The sequence below is a fragment of the Anser anser genome (assembly GCF_964211835.1).
Source record: "Anser anser genome assembly, chromosome: 26".
NCBI classification, from domain to species: domain Eukaryota; kingdom Metazoa; phylum Chordata; class Aves; order Anseriformes; family Anatidae; genus Anser; species Anser anser.
The window spans coordinates 3,527,608-3,551,725 of NC_139747.1; the positions used below are offsets into that span (position 1 = coordinate 3,527,608).

The window sequence follows — 24,118 nt, forward strand, 5'->3', positions numbered from 1 at the left end:
TTTGTCCAGAAAGTGATGTTATACCCTGTATGAAGAAAAGGATGTGTGTATACTGATCGGTAACAGAACACCCTCAGTTCAGCATTGTAACAAAAGGGCTTTGTTTGACTCTCTCACTGTTCTTGGATCTGTAAAAGTTCACCTGCATTTCCTGCTAATTCTTCTAAAAACCAGTATTACTTCTCTGCATCCAGAGATTGCTTCTGAGAGCAAAGGAATGACTTTCAGGCTGTGATGCTGATGACTTCTGTGAGGTTTGGTTTGCATCAACTGGATCTTACAGTGTTCAAGACAAGGAGACAAAGGTGGTGGTCTGGTGAGCTGTCCTGCTGGGAATACTGGGACTCCGTGGTGACTGACTGCTCAATGTGGTAAGGAATGCTGGATCTGCTTCAATATATATTTTTAATTGGGTTGAAGGGAAACAAGATCAGCCCTTCACTTTTTTTCAAATATGGGAGGCATTCATTTTTTACTTCCCCTCCACTTTTGTGCCAAAATGTCAGGAAGAAAATGCAAAACAAAAAGAAAACATACCCAGAAAGCTTCTATCCATCATGAGCTGTGTTTTCTTGAAAACAGAACAGCACTTCAGTTATAACAAACCATAAAATCTAAAAGATGTGTTCTGGTGTGGAAGTGTGTTTGGGTACAATCCTCAGCTGAAATTGAATCCCGCTCCTTATTTGTTATGTCTCTTCTGTTGTGTACAAGCTAAGGTCCTGATTTCAGTTAAACTCTTAGAAATGTTTATGCAGAATTTATTACCCTTCTCTCCGATGCATTTTCTGCATGTTCTCCTTGCTTTGGGAGATGGACTGTGAGATTAACAGGGCCACTTCGAATTGTATCTGGGGATCTGTCCCTTACAGAGCTAATCATTACAGCGATAAGCTAAGCCAGCAGTGACAGATCACTGCTAGCCTTGTCCATATAGGTGCTCCAAATGCATTTGCTTCACACAAATGTCTCCTGGCCAAGTCTGGAGAACAGCATTATCTCAGGGAGAAAGCAGCCGTTCTCCAAAGCTGCTCAGTCAATTCTGCAGCTTCCTGATAACGATCAGCAGCTGGAAATTGCATTATGTGAGCTGGTGGATTAACGAATACCTGTTTGGCTCACTTACACTTTAATGAACAGCAAAAGAAGGTTCCTTTAAAACCTGATAGCATTAGGCCAAAACAAAGTGTAAGAAAAAACCTGGGTGTTTTCTTGCTGTTGCTTTTCCTGAGACTGCCAGCACAACGTGTCACTTACCATTGTAAAAGTGTTTGAACCCCAATAAAGCTGTTGACTGCTTTAACCTTTGCCTGCAGCTAGATAACAGGACAAAAGCTGCAGCGCTAAGATTTTTCTCCTGCAGCAGACGATGATTATAACTGTAGTAAAATTTCCCACTGGGTCTGCATCTTTATGAAAAAGACCCAGTCATTCTGGAGAGTATTAGCAGAATTTCTCTGGAAGATGAAGCAGCCCCCTGGCCTCACGGGTCCGTGGGTTATTAAATCCTGCATTCAGACTGAATAGACATTAAGTATAGTTTAACTTAATCTATTTCATAAACTTTAGCTTAACATAACTTCAAACTCAGTCCATAGTAGTCTCAGAAAGGGCCTTGAGCTGAATTTCCTGGCAGTGAAGTAGCTGTGCTGGCCCATGGTCAGGATTTGAGTGAAAGCTGTTCCTTTTCCCTTCACATTGAGGACAGGTGGAAGTAGCAGCCTCGTGGCTCTTTCTCACTGTGCCATTAGTGCTGTCCTACCGCAGGATTTTGGTCCTTATGAAAAAGGATGCAATGGGGGCAGTTTATTGATGGAACTGAGCGGACAGAAGCTGCTGAGAATCTAGCACGGACGTCCGAGGAACCGGAAAGGGGTAGGAAGTTTATCCCAGAAAAAGCACTGGCAGCATTTGCCGAACTCATGTAGCTGTAAAGAAAGGAAACAAATGCACCAACAGGTTTTATTTTTTTTCCTGACATACGTCAGCTTTTCAAAATCATTGATGGTATTTTATGAGGCTCAGCATTCCTGGGACAGTTGGGATATGTCACATCCATTGCACAGAGGGGAATTTAAACACAGTGCAAGTGCTCAGACGTGCTGAAGGTCAGAAAATCATGACCAAGTTAGGAAAATAAAATCCTCATCCAGTATGTCAGAAAACGTAATTCCTTCCTGTCCTCACCTGGCAGGTTTGCTGCCAGGTTCACAGCAAGGGCGCGCGTTCTATAACAGAGGAGGAGCTGCAACCTCTCCACTAAGAAAGATTGACGTAGTCCTACGTAGTCTTATCTGAATTTATTTTATATGTACAAAAATATACACATTTCCTACAAAATTTTCCTACCATTGACTAAAAATAACTTCCTTTATCTGGCAGTAAAGGTACTGATCACAAAAGCATTCTGACACTGTAAGCTGTTGTTTATAGCTGCGATATTTTCACATCCATCCATAAATTTAAATGGGAATTCTGTAGAGCAATGTCTGCATCATTCAAGGGCCAAAATTTGGTCCTCAGTGAAGCTGAGGCTCTCCTACAATACAAAGTAATACAGGGCAAATGTTTATTCTATGCCAGAGGAAGAACAGGTCTGTAAAAGAAGCAGAAGAGCAATGGTTGTTGTTTTTTCCTCTTGCAGTTTTTCTCCTTAGTTTTCCTGAGACCTAGGGTGAAATTTTCAAAGGTTTCACCAGTGACAACTGCAGGCAGGACTTTCAAAGTTCTTAGTGTATCAGCTGTTTTGGAAATCTCTTTCCTTCTCTGTTTTCCCTTTATAAATCATGGAAAATAGTCATTCAGCACTGTCTTTCCCAAAGAGGATTTACATTCTTGGGTTGACAGAGATTGTTCTGTTAGTGTTTGTTTATAAGGGATACAGCAAAATGGACTGGATTTCATCTGGGACCTGATGTTTTACTGTAAGCAAACTGAACAAGCATGGTAAGGACCAGTCTCCTTTCAAATTGTTTGGGAACTCTGACTTTTTACAGAAGAAACACAAGTGTGATTCCTTTATTTTCCTTGTACCTCACTCCCACTATAACCACTGAGATCAACAGAATCAGGAAGACTCTCTACCTGGTCCACCTGATCCTCTATTTGAGGGATTTGTGGTAAGAGAAAGGTCACATATAAATATTTAAATGTAAGAAAGAAAACCAGGCAAACAAAGCTGTAGCTCACATGTCACAAAGTGCACGTTCCCCCCCAATAATTTATTTGTTCACTGAGCAATATTTTATATACATTCATTTTTGTTCAAGGAAATGACCAGTATGACTGTTCAAACATGTTGCATAATAAACAGGCCTATAAAAACAGCATATAGAAAATTCAATGACATCAGAATACCAGAAAATGCAGTGCCCATTTCAAGAAATGTCTTTAGAAACCATTGGCAGCCAAATTTGTACAACATGCAGGCAAAATGCTGCTGCAGACAGAGGAGAAGTAAAACATTTTTTCTGCAACCAAAAGCTGGCTAAGCAAAAACGAACAAACAAAATAAAACCACACCAGCTTGCATACAGCTCCCACAGTTGTAACGCTAAGTACGATCAGGTATTTAACATTATTCAGCAAAGGTATTGTACCACAAAACAATGATGCTGCGATTATTAGCTGAGTGGAATTGCTGTCTAAGTGGAAATCTGCTGAAATGCAGGCTGTATTTTTTTTTCTTCAGAAAAATGACCAAGTTTTGACAGTAGAAATGCAGATCGATACAAGAAGGTCTTGTCATTTAGTCTGACACGTGGAAAATCAGTTTTGCTTTTCGGTGTAAACACTTGGGCATTTTGACTCTGAAAAAGATCCGAAGGTATTGTGATGCTGAAGGAGAGGAATTTTTCAGGCTGGATTTAAGCTCAGCTTAACAGATAGCAATCTACATTAACCGGCTCTTTGAGCATGTCGTGGAAGTAAAAAACATGTTATTTTTTATATTTGCTCACAATACATGGCTCTCCTCTTTAGCAATTCATTTCCCCTTAGCTCATGCTTGCTACTTTTCTCCTTCTCTGCCAGTATGAGAAATATGCAGCATGTTCTGCGTAGAAGGCCTGACATTTTACTTGAATCCCGAATACAAATGCTTAATCTCCTCCTGGGAAATAAGTGATTCAATTACGTTTATCAAGCTGTGTGGAAGATCTTACTTTAATGCATCACAAACTCTCTTGAAGTGCCTCGGATTTTCATAATACTGTCGTACATTAAACAGTCTGCTTGTGAATGCCTTCAAGATGTGGGTGGTTGTGTTTCTGGATAGGGAAGATTTAGTTTGGTGCAGCGATAGGAAAAGACAGGATTAGTCTGGTCAAAGGGTCTGCCCTTCTCCCTGTCGTCTCGTTGTAATTAGGCAAGAAGCAGAGTAAATACCGGATGGGTTCATTCATAAAAGCGTTAGCTGGCTCCTGGGCTTCTTGGGAAACAACTTGAGGGCTGATATGGTGGTGAGAATAACGAGCTCCGAGCAGAAGGATGACTGGAAGTAGGCATGAGGAATGCAGATAGAGAGCAGGGAGCGCAAAGCCGCCTCCTTCCAGCAGCTCTCTCAGGAGCTCTGGGGGGCCTTTTGCTTCTAGCAAACAACGACACTGCCTGGGGAGGTCCCAGAAAGGCCTGGAGCTTCGCACAACGTCTCGCAGACTGGCTTGGCTTTGCTTTTTGGCACTGTTGATGGCAGCAATCATCCCGAAATAACTGGTGCCAACAGCCTGTCCTGTTGAGTTGGTTTTCAGCGTTGTTTTACTTATCCAACCAATACTAAGACAGGAAGGAGGGTAAAGGCACCTCTGAATAGGATACTGAGTTAATTACCAAGCGTGGATTCAGTATGGGATGCCCGAAATCTTCCTTAAGGAATCACTGAGTCACTCTACCTCAGTAGCTTTATCTTACACCGGAGTTCTTAAAAATCCATTCAAACATCAACATCATTTAACGTGAGACCAGCAGGCATGCCTAGGAAAAGCCGAATTCCACTTCAGTATAGCAATAAGAGCTTTTTTAACTGCCTTCAATTTCTTTAAGGTACTACAGCCCGTTACCTTTCAGAAAATTGAAGAAGTCAAGAAGGGGAATTTTGCAGGGCTGAAGAAGCTTTGTGAATCTTTTTGCTGAATTGGAGTAGAAGAGCAAGAGATATTCCAATCTCTTTTCAATGCTGTGGCTTTTCAAGGCATTAAAGCCTGGCAAAGGGAAATACTTCTTTATACGATGTATAATTTATCCTTGGTCTTGGCAGCGTAGAAATCATAAAAATGAGGAGACATTTGGATAATGGGCAAACTTTACTGTATTTGGGACCTGAATAAGCTGAAGGAGTATGTGAAGCCTCAAAACCATAATACAGTAAGTCTAAATGAACACTGACTGTGGAAGCTGTATATACAATATACACAAACAGTATATATTGTATATAACCCTCAAAGGTTTCCATCAGGACACATCAATTAACCGGTCAGTGTGGTTCAGTGGATGTGATGGAAGGAGAATCGTGACACTCCAGTGATCTGACCACCTTGCCCTTGTTTTCTAAACTCCCTGACTCTCTTCTGTTCTGTATTCCTAGAGAAACCCACCCAACGGAGTCCTGATTGTAGAGAAATTTTACCTATGATGATAGGTGGCAAGCCAGCGGGGAATCTCTTGTGCTGCTAGTGCTTTTTATACAGACCAACCTTCAGAGACTCTGGGGCTGTAGTTCTTCTACCAGTGCCAAGTTCACTTTAAATACCAGAAAAATCTGTACTGTTTAAATATGCACTTATTTTCCCCTTCTAGAACTCCTTCTACAGCTATTGAAACTTGTCAGTCCAAATGTCCATCAAGATGACAAGTGCCTACGACCCTACTTGCGGGGAGGGAACCAAGCGGTTTTCATGCAGGAATTCTCGGAGTGACCCAGACAAATCGTGTGTTTGTTTTTGCTGGCAGATGTGACAGCAGCAGAGGTGTGGCTAGACCAGGCTTGCCTGACGCGGAGGTCCGAGTGCTTTCCAGCGTCACTGGACAAAAAGAGGTTCTTTACCGCATTTGATGACAGACAAAAAGGGTAAAGATTGAGACCAAGACTTCGTTATTCTAACCTCTGCCGCTCCGAGGCAGGAGCTCTGCTCATGTCCCTGAAACCAGGCAGTGCCACCAGCACGCTGACTTCTGTAGCAGCAATATAATTTGAATCTGAAGTGAGCATAAAGAAGTGCTCCACAATTAAAGGAGGAAGCCGTTTGTTCTAACCCATGGCTAGCTCCACAACAACCCTTTGCCTGACACCACGAAACCTCAGCAAATCTAAAATCACTGGAGAGCTGCTATGTAAAGTGCTCCAGAGGAGAGATGGCACGAGTGACCTTGTTGGTCCAAGCTATAAAATAGGTATACAAACGGGGTTAGACAGCAAGTGGCTGCAGCGGGGATACTAAATCTTCCTCTCTTTGCTCAATTTAATGGGTGTTTTCAAATGTTTCAGAGTTCAGGTTTTCTTCAAATAAGTGTCCCACGTATTTGAACCCCGTGAGACTGAAAACCTTGGCTACGAGTCTCATGTGACTTTCTTATGAGATTTCCAGCTTTTCTGCTTCTGGTCTTGGCTTGAAATACCATGAGAATATTTTTTCATGGTATTTCAACACTCCTGGTTTCAAAACCTAGTCTTTATTGAAAAGCTTGAAGGGTGGGGTGGGTTTCTTGTTTAAAATAAAAACAGGATAATGCCACAGGCTTGCTGTCTGTGAATACCTGTTTTTGGAAATAAATAAGGCTTTGAGTCTAGGGATTGGATTAGAAGTCTTCTCTAATTTTAACCTGTTTGGGACATTCTGTAGCTTTCTTACCCAGCATTCATACGAGAGAACAAACATATTTGCTTAAGTCAATCAGCTGAGCTAGATAGTTCATTCGTCCAAGTAGAAGTGCTGGAAGGTGCCATTTACTGGCACACCAAACACAGCAAAACCTTAATGGGCTGAAAAACACTGTGCTTCCAAACTCAAGTCTCTTCTCCACGTCTGCAGGACCACTGCAGGCTGGGCTGGGGGATATTAGCTTCATGTTCCCTGTGTGCTCATTAATTTGAAGGCTTGGGGAAGAAAGTCCTCTGCCTGATGTGACTTATTAGCACCTGAAAACGCCTATGAGATGTTCATCTGAGGCAGCGAGTGCTGCAAGGAAAATGGACAGGCAGATATGGGAACTTTGTAGGTTTTCTATTGTGTAATAGTATTACACAATAGTTTTAATGCACTGAGAACAGGGCCAAATGAAGGGGAAAACTCGCTAGCTTGCCCTGCATCTGTGAGCTGGTTACTTAAAACACAGGCTAAGGTCCATCTACGCTGTTCTTTCACCTTGAGCTCAACATTTATTTATGACGGGGGTGCATTGTTAGCTTCCTGGCCATGTAAAACAGGCTTTGTATCGATAAGAAGTGCATTTAGGCTCTGAGGTGGCTTCCTGCTTCCAGGATTGTGCAAAGCAACAGTATTACAAGCCTCTAAGAGTTGGATTTTACTTTTTGCAAATTTTCTGGTAGTGTTCTAGCTGCAAACGTGATTGCAGGAGGAAAGAAACCTCATTTGTACATAAATAAAACACGCAGAAGTCTGAAATTTTCTTGATGCTGGAGGCTTACTACTGAGTGAGGGATGAATAAACAATGATTCCTCATCAATATGACTGAGGTGTCCTTCCAAGGTCCTATCCTGTAAAAGTTATATTATCTGAAACCCCTTCCCTTTCCAAGCTAGTAGATATTCAGCACGGTGCAGGATCTGAGGCGTGAGTAAAAGCTTGTGTCTTGTTTCAAGGAAACTGCATTCTTACTTGGCAGGCTCAGGAGGAGTTATGTCAAGAGCTGCTTATTTCTAATATTGTACAGAGAATTCCTCCCCCTATTTCTTCCAGATGCTGAGTGGTTTATTTATTTATTTATTTGGATTAGTTATATTAAAATATAACATGCTTCCAAACGCTTTTCTCCCAAATTCCCAAAGGAAGGCCCTTTCTCATGAGGATGTACATCCTTAAGTCATTTAATGAGCTTATCTCCCACTGCTCTGAACAGGGATCAAGTTCCTGACTTCAGGGTACCAGGGTCTCTTGGAAGGCTTAGGGCAGTTCGCACTGGAGGAGTCAGAAGAGGAATGTGGCGTGACACTGGGCAAGGAGACAGCAAAGCATCAGCTCTTTTCCAGCGATGGTGGCACTGCGGTACCCTGGGATCTGACTAGCGCAAGCACCTGGGCAAGGAGTTTTTCAGTTTTTAAGCAGTCCCCTGCTGGACTTGGATCAAGGAGAACAAATGGATTAGTGGAAGTGACCTCCTCAAGCGTTATTTGATGATGCCTTACCTAGTTTTGAATTTTATCAGACCCACATCAAAGCACAGACACCCTCAAAAGAAACCTAGGACGCATGCAAATTCTCATTTGGATTTGGTTGGGGATTTCAGGGGGTTGTACAAAAAAGAAAAGTTCCGGCTTGTCTCTGAAGCTAGGTGGGGTGCAGCCGCTTGGACTCAGTTTCTCTTGGCAGTGGAATTTACCGAAATCCACAGCACCACGGAAAACTTCGAGCGGCTCCAAGCAGGGCAAGAGCCGAGAGAGTTCTGCTGTGCCCTGTGATTTGAAGTCGCTGCCTTTCCAGACAGGTGGAGGCCCAGCAGCCTTGTGGCCACCGCAGAACACCAGATCCCCACCTGGCACGGCTCAGGAATGAGGACCACAGCGGCTGCCCAGCTGAAGGTGTAATCCAAAGAGCTGCCTGGCCTCTTCAGCAAGGGGTGTAGGACCTCGCCAAACCGGGACCTGGAGATGAACAAAAGAGGCAAGACATGGTAGGAACACATTCTTGTCCACAGTCCCTTAACAAAAAGTAAGCAGAGATCTGTAAACACTGTCCCAAGACCTGAGCCTCCCGACCTCAGTTCTCCTGGCTGTTAAATCAATGTTTATCTTATTATTATTAAGAAGCCACAGAAGTGGCTCTAGACTCGGAGCTGTCTGAAAGCATTCATGCTGAAATGAGTATGGGAGCTTTGTAGTTTGCTCTTTCTCCATCCTTGCGCCTAAATCAGAGCAGTTGGCCTTTAAAACAAGGGAATAGAGTGAAAAATAAGGCCTTTAAATATCAGGCAAATCACTTGCAGGGGCCAGTCTTATGGAAGAGCATAGGGTGCTCACCATCCACTGAAGCCGTTCACTGTCTTTTAGGGCCTTTGGTCAGGCTCCCAGCACTAAGACACCACTCCTCAAAAGACTTGGCACTGTTTTACGGTACTCTATTCATTTCACCCAACCCCCTTCAGCTGTTATAGCCTCTACTTCTACTTCCCAGTGAAAAGAGCAACTTCCAATAAAAAGAGCAACCTCCCGTCAGCAGAACCACAAGTTTGCCAGCCTACGCTAGTAGGCACGTTCAGTCCTTTAGACATCCTCCCCGTTTTCGCTGAGGGAGATGGTATGGATTTTAATGGTTGGCACTTTACAATTTTCGTGGACCACGTTCCCTGAAGTGCCTGCACAGCAGCATTCCTGGAGGAAACCTTTGCTTTTCACTTTGGCAGCAGTGCAGCTAGACTTGTCCTTAGAAACTGCGTTTTTTGTAGGCATGCTTTGCACGGCAGAGAATATCTTCCATTCGCAGACCCCATCAGACTTGGAGATCTTATAGAAGGTTTCGCCCGAGCCGACGGGGATACGGACCACACCTTTGCCGCTTTCCATGCTTTGGCTAGCGGGATGGTTGAGGTTGAAACTTGGGGATTGCTTCTTTGCTGCATGCTTCCTCGGGAGGCACTGCGCTCTCAGGACGTTTTGGAACGCTTTCTTAAACTCTTGACTTGAGCACGGATAGATTATGGGGTTGATGCAGCTGTTTAAATATCCAAGCCAAAATGTTATTTTAAAAAGCGTGTCCGGGGGTTTGATTGCAGGAAAGAAAGAACCTAAAATGGAAAATATACAGAGTGTTAAGGCAGAGGCAGTGAGAAATTGCAGGTAACCAAAGAAACTTAAACACTGGAAAAAAAATAAATAAGATTCTGTTCTGTCTTGCAAAATTTATGACTCAAAGCCTAATTCCTGCAGGAACGAGTCTTTCAGAATGTATGATGTTGTGCAATTACATGGATGTTATATCAGAGATCAAGTCAATATTCAAGCCGTCTACTTCATTAAACAAGCATTGTATTTACCCAGTTACAGCCAGAGAGGCAAGAGGACTGATATCAAGTGGTAAAGGGAAATTGCTTCCTCTAGGACTTTTAATTCAAGGTTAGTTAGCCAAACAACAACCATGACTTGGAATTCATCAAAAGGGGTTTCAAAGGGCAAGAAAACCACACCATTTCAGAATCTGAGAAAGTGGATTACTGGGTTGACTACATTACAACTGAAAGCCTTAGAGAAGATAAAGTACTGGGTGCTCAATTTCTCTTGAAGCCTTTTGGAAAAAAAAAAATCTACATTTTTCTTTCTCATGGCATGCATCTAAAATTCAGAGAAGTTAAAGGAAAGGTTCTTCTTATGTTAGTGAACACTGAAGAGGGTCTGAAACTGGAATGTACTGGAAACTGGTATATACTTGCAAGCTCGTCTCCCAGAGACCGTTCAAAGAGCAAGAACTTTGGTGGCTCCTTAGTAAGGAAAGTCCTGTGGGCCTTTTCATTCTATGGGAGGCAGGACAACATCCAAAAATATTAGAAATTGTTTGACAAAGGTTATTCAGCAAATCAGTGACAGTCATTGATGATGCACTTATTAGTCCTCACTGGCACAACAGTCAACCACAAGTCACCATGCTGATTGAAATAGCATTACTAACAGCTTTTTTTTAAAGTAGATTACAATACATGAGTGATAAAGTAGGATTTCATAATACAAGATATCTGCTGATTTAAAATCTTGGGAACATTTCCCCTAACGCCAAACGTTTGATTTTTTGTTTAAATACAATTTGAGCATCTTACTGCTTCTATAAGCAAGTTCTTCACTTTGAATTATTTTAACAGGATGTCAGTAAACACTTAAGAGATTTCCTCCTGGAGAGATGTTACTCTAAAGCTACGGAGCCATATTTAGGATATAAAAGAGTCAACGCTGCTGCTGCTTACGGAGAATTGTTTAGAAATTTGTTGCTTTTCCTGAATGACACTGGAAACCAGCCATTGTAACAAGATCCTTTAATTCTCTCGTTGGTACTTTTCTTTGCTTGGAAATAAAAACAGTATTGTCTGAATGTGAATGAGACAGAAAACCAAACTCCGTGTGATGCTGGGGTGGGAAATAAGTGATAACAGCACTTCTAAGACACCAGTCTTGTCAAATGGATCTAGAATGAGAAAAAGAGAGAAATATTTCCCATATGTTGTCAAGGGAAAGACCGTTACTTGCTTTCCTACATTAAAAAAAATAGTTCTATCACTCCACTGTCAGTAATCTGGATAGCAGACCATGGGCACGGGAAGCAAAGTAATTTCCCAGAAAACATAATTGGCTTGTTTTGGCCTTTAGAATCAGGTATGGAATAAATGGATCTTCTAACACTGACCTATGCTTCTCTTCCTGCTTCCCCCCAAAAAATCGTAAGCATGTGCATGCTGGAAGAAATGCTGGGGAGGATTTTATCTATACATTTGTCATCCTCTGCAGTTTACCTATTTTCTACAGGCAGTTCCTAAGCTCTACATGGATTGATCTGTTTCTTAGACCTTCACTGACTCTGGAAAAGCTAATAATGTAATCAGGGAGCCTCCTAATTAAATTCCAAGAGCTGCTGAACTTCGCTTTGAGTCTTTTGCTTCCCATCTTTGCGAAGCAAAGCTACAGCAAGTGCAGTGAAAGCTTTCAAGCGGAGAAAGCCGGAGAGGAATTCTCAGGGTGTTTTTTGCCTGTGTGAGAACGTATCAAAATATTGCCTGCACCAGAGACGCAAATAGTGCAGGGTGATTAATGGTGCGCTCTTTCTGCTTCTGCTGAGCATGGTCTGTGCTGCGTGGAGCAATGCTGTCTGCCCGTGGCACCGGCTTGGAGCGGCACCGATGGCCCCGAGGACGCGCTGCTGTCACGGAGGTTATCGTGCCGCTTATCCCTGGCTTTGGAGCAGCCCCCCAAGACCGGAGCTGTCAGGTGCACATCGAGCTGTCAGGTGCACATCGGAGCAGCCGCTGCTTTGCAGGGAAGTGAGTCACAATACCCAAAGGCAACGCACAACATACCAAAGGAGCTTGCTCTTTGTATTCCAGCAGCTCAACCTCAGATTTCAGCTCCAGGTGCAACCTGGGCAGCCAGCACGAGCTCGCAGGTGGCTAGTTACACCACTTTCACTATCAGTTTCAATGCCGGCAAGTGTTTTAAGACCAAAAAATGTTGTGCTAAAGACAGCAATTGCTATTTTGCAGTTTAGCATGAGCGAGCAGGCACGTCTCAGCAAATTACTGCTGCTTTCCTGTAATGAAAAACAACTAAATAAGCTTCTCAGAGAACTTTCTGGCTGAAGCCGCTGGCAGATGAAAAATACAAAGGGATTTGAAATGCCCAAATCCCGCTCAATCCTCGCTTTATTTCTTCATTTAGGTGCAGCATATCCGCTGCTTCCCCATGTTGTATCAAGGCAAAAGGTGAAACAAATCTAGGTTTAGGGAATCAGTAACATGAGGCTGAGTGTAAAAATGGGTAAACAATAACAATTCCTGTTTGCTGCAACTTCTGGCTCCCTTTAACTGGAATGCAAGTGCCTTGCCAAAGCCTGCTAAAAATAGTAAAGAGCCAGTGTCAGACTCTGTCTGTTGCTCCTTTCTTTTTTTTTTTTTGGGGGGGGGTAGAGGGAGATCTGCATGCTAATTTATTAATGTAACCATTTTTGGTTCATCAGCGTACGGATTTGTTGCCTTGGAACAATGCACTGTCAGAGAAAGGAAAAGAAAGTGAAGTAGCTGTAAGAGCATACGAACTTTGCTAGGGTAGGTCCCATCACACGTTGTCGTTAACTCATTCCTTCCAGAATGGATATGACTCAGGCTTGAGGACAGTAGCTTTTATCTTCCCTGCATTTGGTTGTGCTAGTCTGTGATGTTTTGTAAGTTTAGGCCAGCTACAGCTCTGCCTACAGGCTTTGTTATAACTGCGTAATGTCCTGTAAACGAAATGGTCCTGATGCCGAGAGGAAGAAACATGGTCGGTACAATCCTGAATCCTGGTGGAACTGGGGCTGGAGCTGATAGTCCCAATATGTAACCCAATACATAACAGAGCTAGATGTAAAATTAAAGTAGAGATACTATGGATCTTCTTTTTACTTATGCCAACAGCTTCTTCCGCTTCCAGAGACATATAAATCAAGGTCAGTTTGTCTAAACCTTGAGCTGCTGAGCTATTGCGTAGGGCAGAGAAATTATTTCACCTCCTGCATCTTCTGTACAGTGGGCCAAATCCTTCTGTGCTTTGCAGAACCGTAGTGCGGAGCTATGGGCACATTAGTATTTGTGTAGTGCCTCGAAAGAAGACCGGTGTCCTCTTCAAATTGCCCCAGAAAGCAGTGCAGACACCTGGTTAGCTCCGTAGTTCAGAAACATTCCCTAGCTTATTTTGTTCCCTGCCAGAGTATCTGGCAAAAGGGGGAAAATATTGTATTCCCTGGGTCCTTGGGGACCATCACGCCTCCCACAGAATATTAGGAATGTGTTCTTTTCTTCCAGGAGTTTAAAATTCAGTAATGTTGCTGTCATGATTGATACCAGTGGTGGATGTATCTAGCAAGTAGGAGTAATTTCCAAACAGTGCTGCTGAGCCTGGTGATAAAGTATTTTGTTCAGTGTGCAGAGACATCTAACCAGGCAGTGGCTGGCAGCTCGAGTCAGACAAGGTCAAAGTAGAAATAAAGCATGGGTGGGTTTTTGTTTGTTAGTTTTAACAATGGCTGTGATTAACCATGAGAAAAAATAACAAAGCGGAGTGGCGAATTCTCTTTTTTTTTAAGGTATTCAGTATAAGGTTGTCTGTTTCCTATGTAGCAGTGAGGCACTACAGAGAAACTAGGTGAAAACCTTTGGTCTGTGGCATATAGGGTGATGAAGTAGAAGACCTCATTTGCCTTTTGGCCTTTACAACTCCTAAATATGGAGATATTGTACTGTAAAATGAACAAAACCAATCGAAGTCTGCTTATAGAAGCAATCACAGAGGCCGTTCCCTTCTGGGGGGCAGCTAGCTCCTCACAGCCTCATTTCCTGGCACGGGAGGGTGTTCATGTTGTGCTTCCAGGGACACCACGCACGTGCAAGGGCTGGGCAAGGTGATCAGGGTCCCTGCAGGGTGAGGAAAGGCCAAGTGCTACCCAGTGATGCTCAGCTCTCTGGATCTTCGCGGACAGAGGAAAACGTGCCCTGAGCAGTGTCTGAGCAAAGCTTTGTTGGCACGACTCATCCACCCTCGGGGTAAGTGGTTCAGAGACCTCGGCCATCCAAACCTTGGCCACTGAGTGGCTGCCAATTAGTGTCAGCTTGGATTTGGGCACCTGCCTACCAATAGCCAGGGCTGAGAAAAAAGAATTATAATAGCATCCGATTCTCCAGAGCAAGCTTTCCTAATTGTCTCACTCTAGGCTGGTTGTAACCTTAGACTTAATCAAGTGCTGCCACCCAGGTATCCTCCAGCAGAGGCTGGATGGTGAGCAGTGGTTGAGAATTGAAAAGATTTTTTTCTTAAAACTAATTCTTCACCCTATTCACAGGCCTTAATGTCTTGCCTGGTTGCACTGTCAGGGATGAACTAGTGAATAGTGGCAAAACCAAATACAGCTCAGAGCTTTCCTCTTCCATTGTCCCTCTACAGTTTGTGCTGGAAGAAAAGTAAAGAAAACTTCAACTGATCCTTTAATGCCTTTGACTTTAGATTGACTAAATGATGCTTGAATTCCTGCTTTGTTTTCAAAAGGTTGAGGATTTTCAAGTGTCACTAGCACAATGCAATTGTTTGTTAGATGAAAATTAAATAAAGCAGAATGTATTATTAGTCCCCTGAGATCCTTTGCCATTAAGTATTTCATCACTCTCCCTGAAAATGTCAGGATTGCGTTCCCTTCCCTCATCGTTTATTTTCCTGTTTGTGAACTTCAGGTTTCTCCAGATCTGACAGAGAAGTTTTCCCTGCACCTCCCGGTGAGTAAGTGCCAATTCAGTCGCAACGATGTAATTTGACTTTGTCGTTAGTCACAAGTTACAGAGCTGCTTGATTACAGGTTGTTTAAAAGCCAGTGCTGATGTCGGGCGTCATTTCACTGACGGACAGCACCGAGGGATTTAGAAGCTCCCAGACTTCAGAAATTTGCAGTGTTTACTATGTATTGTTTCCTTTGCACCACAGGAAGAAGATCCTATAGATTTTTATGACCTGTGGACCTCGTTGTGTTGTTAAAATCCAGCTCCATGGCTAAATCTTGCAGCTCTGTTTCAGTTCACTACTTTTTATCCCTTTTTTGTTGCACATCACAAATTTTGTGGTTGAGTCAGAGCACAGGAAAAGGCAGACGGGGTGGGATGGCTCCAATAGTGCTTGAAGGAGATCAGGGCTGTACCCAGGTGTGCTGAGGAACCAGCACCAACCTGCAAAATGGTCATGGCCTTGTATTCAGAGCCTGCAGGGAGCAGCTGTGTGCGGTACCAGTGCTCATTGTGAGCAGAGAACCACCCAGTGCTGTTAGCGTTGTGTCCTCAGGGCTTTAAGAGCCCAAAAGGATCAGGAAAATTGCACATTTTAAACCGAAAATCTAAGCACGTCTTGCCTCTGGCACCTGTGGAATATTCCTCTATAATCACAGCAAATTGAAAGTAAGGATAGCGGTGTGGTTTGCAGAGAGGCGAAGCTAAAACTCAGCTCCTAAAATCTGTCCTATTCCAGAGCAATTGCCCTAAAGACCCCGAGGATGAAGCACAGAAGAGCCCTGATATTCTCCCACGGACTGACTCTACCAGGGACTCTCTGGATCTCTCGTGAGTCTGCACTACTAATGTAGATAAATGTGTTTCATCGTGGGTCCCCAAGCTCAGTGCTAGCGTTGAACTTTATTCCATGAGACTGGCACTCAATACTGCGTCTCAGGTCAAACACAGACCACCCCATAGGAAGTATATTTATATATACATACGTATAAATATATATGTGTATTGCTGCAGACACATAGCAGCTGCACTCTGTACATATATGCTGTCCCAGCACGTCTCGCCCCGCAGCTCCCTTATGGAAAGTATCTTCTGTGGGAACAGAAATGGGATCAAAGAGCCCTTCAATAGTAGGAAACGCTTCTGGGTTTTGTATAATCAAATTAGTGGAAGAAATGCAGAACAGTGGTTAAGTATCGAGTAAGAAGAGACATGAGGAAGGGTAAGAGCCTGCATCTGTTAAGACTTACACGTTTACAGCCAGCGTATCCCAGGGCCTGCAATTTGGGGCTGATTCAGGGGGAAAACGAGAATGACATTGTGCTTAGACATCCCTGAGCTGCAATAAACAGCCATAGAAAGAGGAGCAAGAGGTTGTTCCTCTTCACAGACCTGAATTCAGATCTCTGGGGCATTCAGTGGGGTGTGGATGTTTCTCCAAAGGAGACAGATGGAACAGACAGAGAACAGGAATGGGTCAGTCTGGGAATGGTGCTCTGATTATTTGGATTTTTTCAGCCCTAATTTATGTTCTGTTTCATGTCGTACCCACTTAGGATGGATGATATTTCTGGCAAAGAGCAAACATCTCATCAAGCAACTATTTCCAGATTCACTGTGCGCAGATGCAGATTTAGAAAGCAGATAAAAAAAAAGAAAAAACATGGGAAGGTAAACTGAGATTTTCTTACCTGTGTAAACTTAAATAATAACATTATTTTACAAATCAGTCCAATTGCCAGTGAAATTCTGGCTCCTGTGCTGTTACTGCAGTGGAATGGTTCTGGCTCTCATTGCTGACATTTTTACGACATTTGATATTCCTCCCAAAGTCCTAGCTCCCGGCGTCATGCCTTTTCAATGAAACCTTAGCTTTCATTTAAAAGTTAAAAAAAAAAAATCTGATGGTTCAGGGGACAGTTTGAAAAGATTAGTCTATCTCAGCCTGTCTCATGATTTTGTCTCATGATTTTGTCACTGTGTGACTGTTGGTTGTGATTTTGGAATCTTTGGGGTTAGCACCACTGGAATTACACTCCTTAGCAAGAGCTGAGTATCTAGCCCTCGTGCACCCAAATTGAAGACAAAGCCTGAAATCTGCTGGGTGGGGTGGGAGAATTATTCATCACCTTTCAATCACTAACAGATTCTAAATGGCACCATGATGTTTCAGAGGAGAGCGAGTGAAAATTACATTCTTGGTTCATTTACTCCAGGAGCCTGAAGGTGGTGACTACAGCAAGCAAGAACATTTTGAAGACAAGGACAAGCCTTCCCCCTGACAGGTAGCTCATGCCGGAAAGCCATAGGTATGAATCACGAAACGTAGCACAACTCACTCCACATTCTTTCTCTTGTTTTCAGTTTCAGTGGCTATTAATATTAGCAATTCTTTCTGCTCATTTGCTGGATTATGAGTCAGTGGGACATAACATTTCAGGACGTGGTAACAGCAGAGAACTGTTGGCCATGGGGATGTCAATGGTATTTTTGCCATTGGCTTCAGGGTGGCTATTACCAACCTAGACCAACAAGGCCTTTGCAGTCTGTGTTTACAAAAAACTCCCCTTGTGAGTAGACAAAAAACTTGCCTCTTGACTCTTCAGGGCTTATTTTCTCCGTGCTCAATGACTTAACACACACGCTTACACACAGCCATGTTCCATGACTCAAAGAGTGCAAAACACCCTTTTTCTCTCTAACCTGTGACTATCACTCCACAGAATAAGCTGGGCCTTTATTCCATTTTTTCTTTTTTTTTTCCCCCCTTTATTTCTGTTTTCCTTTTTGTCGCCGAGGGAACACACTGAAATGCTAATGAAGGGAATCTAGCTCTGAATATTCCCACCATGGCTGGAATTCAGCATTTTCTAATATAAAAACTATTGTTGTCCCAGCTTTTATTCATTTTACTTTATTATGTTATTATCAGCTGAACAATGAAAAGAAAAAGCCTTCAGATCCTTGCTTCTCAGAGCACTGGACGACCGAGCCATGATGATATCAAGGGAGTGCTCGTGCTGCTTGCCTTACTCTCTGCCTTCCAAGTAAAAGGGTGGGAGGGACAGGAGGATCCTGTGCCTCTCTTTACTACTATGAGACCATCTGGCCGATTCTACAGAAGAAAAGGGATGATTCATGAAAAGTTTTATTCACCTGTGTGGAGAAATGCCAGGGTAACGTATTGCAGTCCCATTGTGCTTCCCTGGAACGCTGGTACAATTCGACACAGTTCTCCTCCCCAGGAAAACTCTTGCTTGCTCTTCCTTATTTTCCCCATCAGCAAATTTATTTCCTCTCCTGCCATGTAACCACCTTCTCTTTGACACTGCCTTCACAGGATAAGACAGCACTAGCCACTGAGTCAGTATCATCAATCAAAGTGATCTCGATTCTATGGGAAATGGCTGACTTGCTGTTCAGCACCTGCAGTTAACCTGTTACTGAGAGATCTCAGCTCATTTCTGAATCTCCCAGTGTGCTAATTCCCATTACACTGTTGGTTAAACGATGGGGAATGGATGAATCACGAGCACTTCCTTTTTGTGCCTCTAAAAGACCTTAAAAAACACGTTTAAGCTGCTCTCAGTATCTCACTCAAGTTGGATCCTGTCTGTTATTCTGAAATGATGTTCCCAGTTTTTGCTCATTAAAACACCGCTGTCTGCAGGAGTCAGCAGGTGGGGAGCAGGGAGCTGCACAGTATGAATGTCAAGACAGTAGCAGGTAGTTGAATCCCTGCTATGATGAGATACAGGCGAAGCAGAGATCCCCGCTTTACTTCTCTGGCCCAGCTCTGTCATATTCTGGCTGCTGGTGACAAAGGAACATGGCCCAGAGCCCAATTACTTCGCCAACAAGTGGGCAGGGTGGAGGATGGCTCATCCCGAAACAGTGGGAGCTGATCAGAACGTGTTCCGACAGGAGAACTTCTACTGAATCGAGACTCGGATGATCCTGAAGAGAGCAAGAGGCCAGCAAGCTGTATCTGATGTGTTTTTTACTGGTAATAAAAATCAGGTGGGTCCTTGAGGCACAGCCTTTGGGAAATACAGCACCCTCATAGACAAGTGGGAAGCTTTGTGTTGTCCCAGCCTTGCAACACAGAGGAGGACAGGTCAATCGTGCCTTAGCCAGCATGATTAAGGTAGATGAATTTCCATTATCTGATAGCTTGTAAACAGATGCAGCTTTTTTTTTTTTTTGTCATGTCTGGTCACCTTTGGCTTCCAAAAGGAATTTTCCTATTTCCAGCTGAGTTGACTGAATATGAACTCATGCCTCTGGAGCCCAAGAAAAGTGTTAAAACGGAATCAGCCACCTTATTAAAGCATATTAAAGTTATGATACATATAACAAGTGCAAACCTCCCAGGAAAACAAATGGATAAATCCACCAACCTCCAGGTTTTGGTGCATGTTCCCACTCCCTACCTGAGACATTGCATCAGTGGCAGAGAGAAAATTGCATTTTATGCTTCTGGTTTACCTCTAGTAAAAGTAGACAGTTATCTTCCTAGACTCCAGTTCAAAAAACAACCACAAAACAGTAATTAGAAACCAGCTGCAGACGGGCACATAGACAGGATTAGAGGATTCCCTTGACAGGGCTTGTGTCAGTTCACAAGACTAATTTACTACTCTAAATATCCTCCAGCGTATCCTCTTTCCTGTTCTTCTTCATCTTGAGAATGATTGACAAACACTGAAAGCCTTGCTTGCCCATTTCAGTAGCCTGCATTGTAATTTCCCCCATGGCACCCTGGATCACACTTTCTCTTTTGTCTTCTTTCTGTGTCTGAAAGCAGCAGCCACAACCAGAGAGATTTAAGCGAGCTTGCCACAAGAAATGGACAGCAAACCAGGCTCCCAGGTCATTAGGATGAACCATCAATCCTAACACAGGACTGTTTGTGTCATCCCCGAACCCTTTTTCATTATTCCATCAGTTCTGTGTTTGTTTCATCTCAAAATGACCTCTAAGTACTGTCATCTATGCTGTTGAAAAGTAACCTGAAAAATTCCTAGAGCAGCTCTGGGAGATCCGCTGTCAGGTGTAACCTCGTCCTCAGCATCACCTTGAAAACTAGTCCCATCGCTCGGGGAATGCACTGAACTTCCAGACTCTCCTAGTTCTGAGCATTTCTTTTCACATCTGTCTATTTCCCTTTCCAGGGACTGCAAGAAGAAAACAAACCAACCAACCGAAAAAAAACCAACCCACAAACAGAAATGGACGAAGCAGGCTGTTATTGTAGCACTGCGGTGCGCCCCAGCCCTAGGTGCACCAACCAGCCTTAACTGCCCTGAGGAGCCTCGTCTGGGACCTCTACCGGGACCTGCCCAGTGGCCCAGGAGCTGCACAGAAGGTCACGCTCCTCTCCTTGCTCCAATCTGAGTGATGTTGGGAGGCTCAGGCTTGTCCTTTGCTGACTCTGCTTTGTTGCTTTACATATTTGGGGTGGTTACACGACATCAGCTGTAGCTGCCGGTGATGCCACCTCTGCCTGCTTTGCTCAGGTACAGTGAGGACGTGGTTTTGGTGGGGACGTGGCTGCTGCCTGCACTGTTGTCACCCTGGATCACCCTCCCTCAGGGAGCAGCCCTGCCTTTGCTGCTCCTTGACATTCAGATTCCTCCAGAAACCTGTTCTCAGCTTTCTATTTCAGCTTCAAGTAATCCGGATTTGTTGGAGCCTCGGAGATCGTGGTTGCTGTACAATAATTATCACTAATTTAAAAAGCAATATTGCTTCATTTAAGGCATCTTTTTTTTCTTGCTCTTAAAGAGCTTTGGTAAAATGTCAAACATTTGTGTAGAGCAGCAGGGTTTTGTTTTTTTGGCTGCGTCGAAAACAGAAGTTTTGTGATTAGAAGGTTTTGACTAATTTAGGAAAACCAAAATGCAGTTCTGTTACTCAACAGCCTTCCTTGCTAGGTCACGGATCTTCATTTCCTCCAGTGAAGCAGCGCCCTGTGGCTCCCGTACAGGAGTGCGTGCAGTAAAATCCCCTGCTCTTGCTGGTTGTATGGGGTGCTGTAGCACGGCTATGCCTTGAGCAAGGAGCCAAACCCAGGCTAACCGAAGCGTGGCCAGCACTAAAGCTTTTAGAGCTGCTCTGGCTACGTGGATCACACGAGGGGTTGTCAGCCAGGGAAGCTCAGGTCCTATGGGCTGGCATTAAGTGGCTCATAAGTGGCTAGCAGTTAGGAATGTGGTCATGAAGTCTTGCTGAAGAGAAATAATGGTCAAAGAAAAGGAGGCAACGGATGTGGTAGATATGTGGGTGTAAAAGCCACGAAGTGGACAGGGAAGTATCCTTTCCAGCCACCTTATTTGAAGGGCAGAATAGGCTACCTGCACGGGGTAGGGTGCTCTCACAGTCTGTCTGGAGCAAGCAGCAGTCTTGCTGAGTAAGAGGTATACAGAGAAAGTATTTTGAGTTCCTAAATAGGACAGTAATCTATTCAGCTGATTAACTTACTCTTCTGCTGAGTATGTCCCTTCTACACTTATCCTTATAGAAAAGGTTGATGCCTAGTGTAGAATAAGGAAAGTTGGGTGGATACACCTGAAAATCTGCTTAGGAAGCAATTGCAGAGCGCTGTAGATGTCTGCAAACTTCAGCCTGTCTTTCTTTGCAACCTAATACAAGCACTGAAGTGTTAGGCATGGTTCCTCTTAGGCAAGGGCATTTATAGGAAGAATCTGTGCAGAATTTCACAGCTTTTTCTATTTTTTTGGAGGAGGAGGTAATAGCAATTCAAAGGGAGATTAGCAGAATAAAGAGCATTTTACCCTATCTGACTTCCACTGCTGCAGTGCAGGCAGAACCTGGACTTACTGAGAACAGGTATCTTTTATAGATGCCACTGGATGTGGACAAAGGACCTCACAGTTCATGCTGGATCTCAGATGAAACCCTTATTTAGGTGTTGCTACAGCTTAACCCGCATTTCAGTCAGTCTAAGCTTGCCCTAAATATCGAAGAAAAACACTTCTCATTGCACTATGAAAGTAGTGTGTCTAGAGAGGAACTGTGATTTAACTAGGGGAATACAAAGATTGCAGATTTGGTTAGAACTTTCCTAAATCTAGGTAAGTTTTGTTAAATAATTTGTGAAGGCATGTTGAATTCAAAGAAGCTCTTACAGGAAAGCTTCATTTGGAGCAAGTCCACTGGCCAGAGCTAAAGGGGCAGACAGAGTGCAAGCAGAAGTGAAAACCTGACTTCTTCCTGGGGAAGTCATCTGTTTTGACACTCATTTTACAGAAGTTTTGTGAAGGCTGAGTTTGCACTCCGGCATAAAGTGAAAACAAATCTTAACCTCATTTATTTTCATGTGACAGGATTATCATTCCCTGGCTTACTCCACAAACACTGAAGCCAATTGAGAAGGTGTATTGGACTTAAAGCCTTTGCACAGTCCCTTTGCCTGGAATGAAACTCTATCCAAGAAGGTAAGAAAGACATTACTTACACAGATTGCCACTGGCAGTCTTACACACTGATTTCAATTAAGGTATTCTTTTGTGGCAGAGATTCTCAAGTTGTTTCTGCAGTAATTTCAGTAATACCTGCTGATCTGGATGTTATGCCTTTATCCCACTCCTTATATCCTTCTGTTTCTCTTGTACTCCCCATACATACACCCCAAACTTTCCACCCCTGTTTATAATGCACCTGAACAAGCCAGGTGTTTCTTGTTTTACCTCAATTCTTAGCTGGTGGAGCTGATGTTAATAGATGTGGGGATCATGAGCATGCTGTAAATAAAACAGTAGTAGTCCCTGATCTGGGAACAGCTGCTGCATAGAGTGGCAAGCACCTGCCAGTCACGTGAAGGGGATTGTGTAGCGAAGGGTAAGAATTTCTGTTTCATGGGGCATCCTTCACAGAGGACCTGCTTCTGGGAGACTACAAACAGCTGAAATGACCTGCAGCAGCTGATGGAACTATTTATGTGTCTGTCCCATTACAAAAAAAGCTGCAGGGCTGGTCTTTTGCACAACAAAGTTCTTGTTCTCTAACTGGCTGTATCACGAGCTCCTCGATTGCTACTGGCTTCAGCAGCAGAGAGGGGAGTGCTCTGTACAGCTGGAAAGTCAGCCCTCTGGATGCGTGATCCTGGCCGGACCACTTCCATTACCTGTGCCTGCCTTCGCCTGTCTGCAGTATAGATCTGAAAATGCTTATCTCTTGGGGAAGTGTTCTGCCTTGTATACGTGTAGAGTGCCATATAAAATCAGCTCTGGATGAGTTTCTGGTTTGGGGTGAAACTGTCTGCTTCAGGATGTTTTCTTGTTTGTTTTGAAGACTTCTCTTGCGCCACTTGTCTGTTTAATATATATATATTTTGTCTCTAACAAAAGTAACAAGTAGGTTTTGAAAGACTTGTTGTAGGCTTTAAAACCAACAAAACAAGAAAAACTAATAATACAGGGAAACTAACCTCAAGTAAGTTGCCTTATAAGGGATCAAAGAAAGATGCAAGAAAATTTCTTAAATCCAAAGCAAATTAGCAACAGCTCTGTGTGGGCAACCACATTAGCAAACGAAAAGTGTGTTTGATGCGTTCTCGCAAACCCTTTTTGGGTATGTTTCAGACATCTTGGCAACCAGCATTCCAACATGCTGACATCCTGGGCAGCATGAGCCAGGCTTTTCAGGGCTTCCCCTTATGTAACATCAACATCTCAAACTCCAGCACTTCCCAGCATTGACCAACAGAAAAGACTCTCTAGTGTTTGGTTTCTCATGTGGCAACATTAGTGGCAGGTTTTTATGAAACAACCCGGTGTTCTTGGTAAATCCACTAAAGGTTAATTGAAAAAGAAAAGATTTCTATAGGGTTAAAAAAATAATAATCCCTCAAATCTTTCTTTTAGTGCATAGGTAATGCTGACTTTTTTTTTAGTCGTACACATTGTTCCATTACTAGCTAAAACTTCT

General features: G+C 43.4%; 1 protein-coding gene across 3 annotated transcripts in view; it reads right to left on the reverse strand.

Moving 5' to 3' along the window:
* Positions 1–1,948: 1,948 nt before the first annotated feature.
* The window catches only part of ADRA1A (adrenoceptor alpha 1A), a 28,737-nt gene continuing 6,567 nt past the window's right edge, over positions 1,949–24,118 (reverse strand). For 2 of the 3 annotated variants that reach the window (XM_083812045.1, XM_083812044.1), the window contains exon 3: positions 1,949–9,955. In XM_083812045.1, the coding sequence (XP_083668171.1) occupies positions 9,435–9,955 (521 nt within the window). In that variant the 3' untranslated portion in view covers positions 1,949–9,434. The remainder of the gene's footprint in view (positions 9,956–24,118) is intronic. The other variant, XM_083812046.1, reaches the window with a different exon arrangement.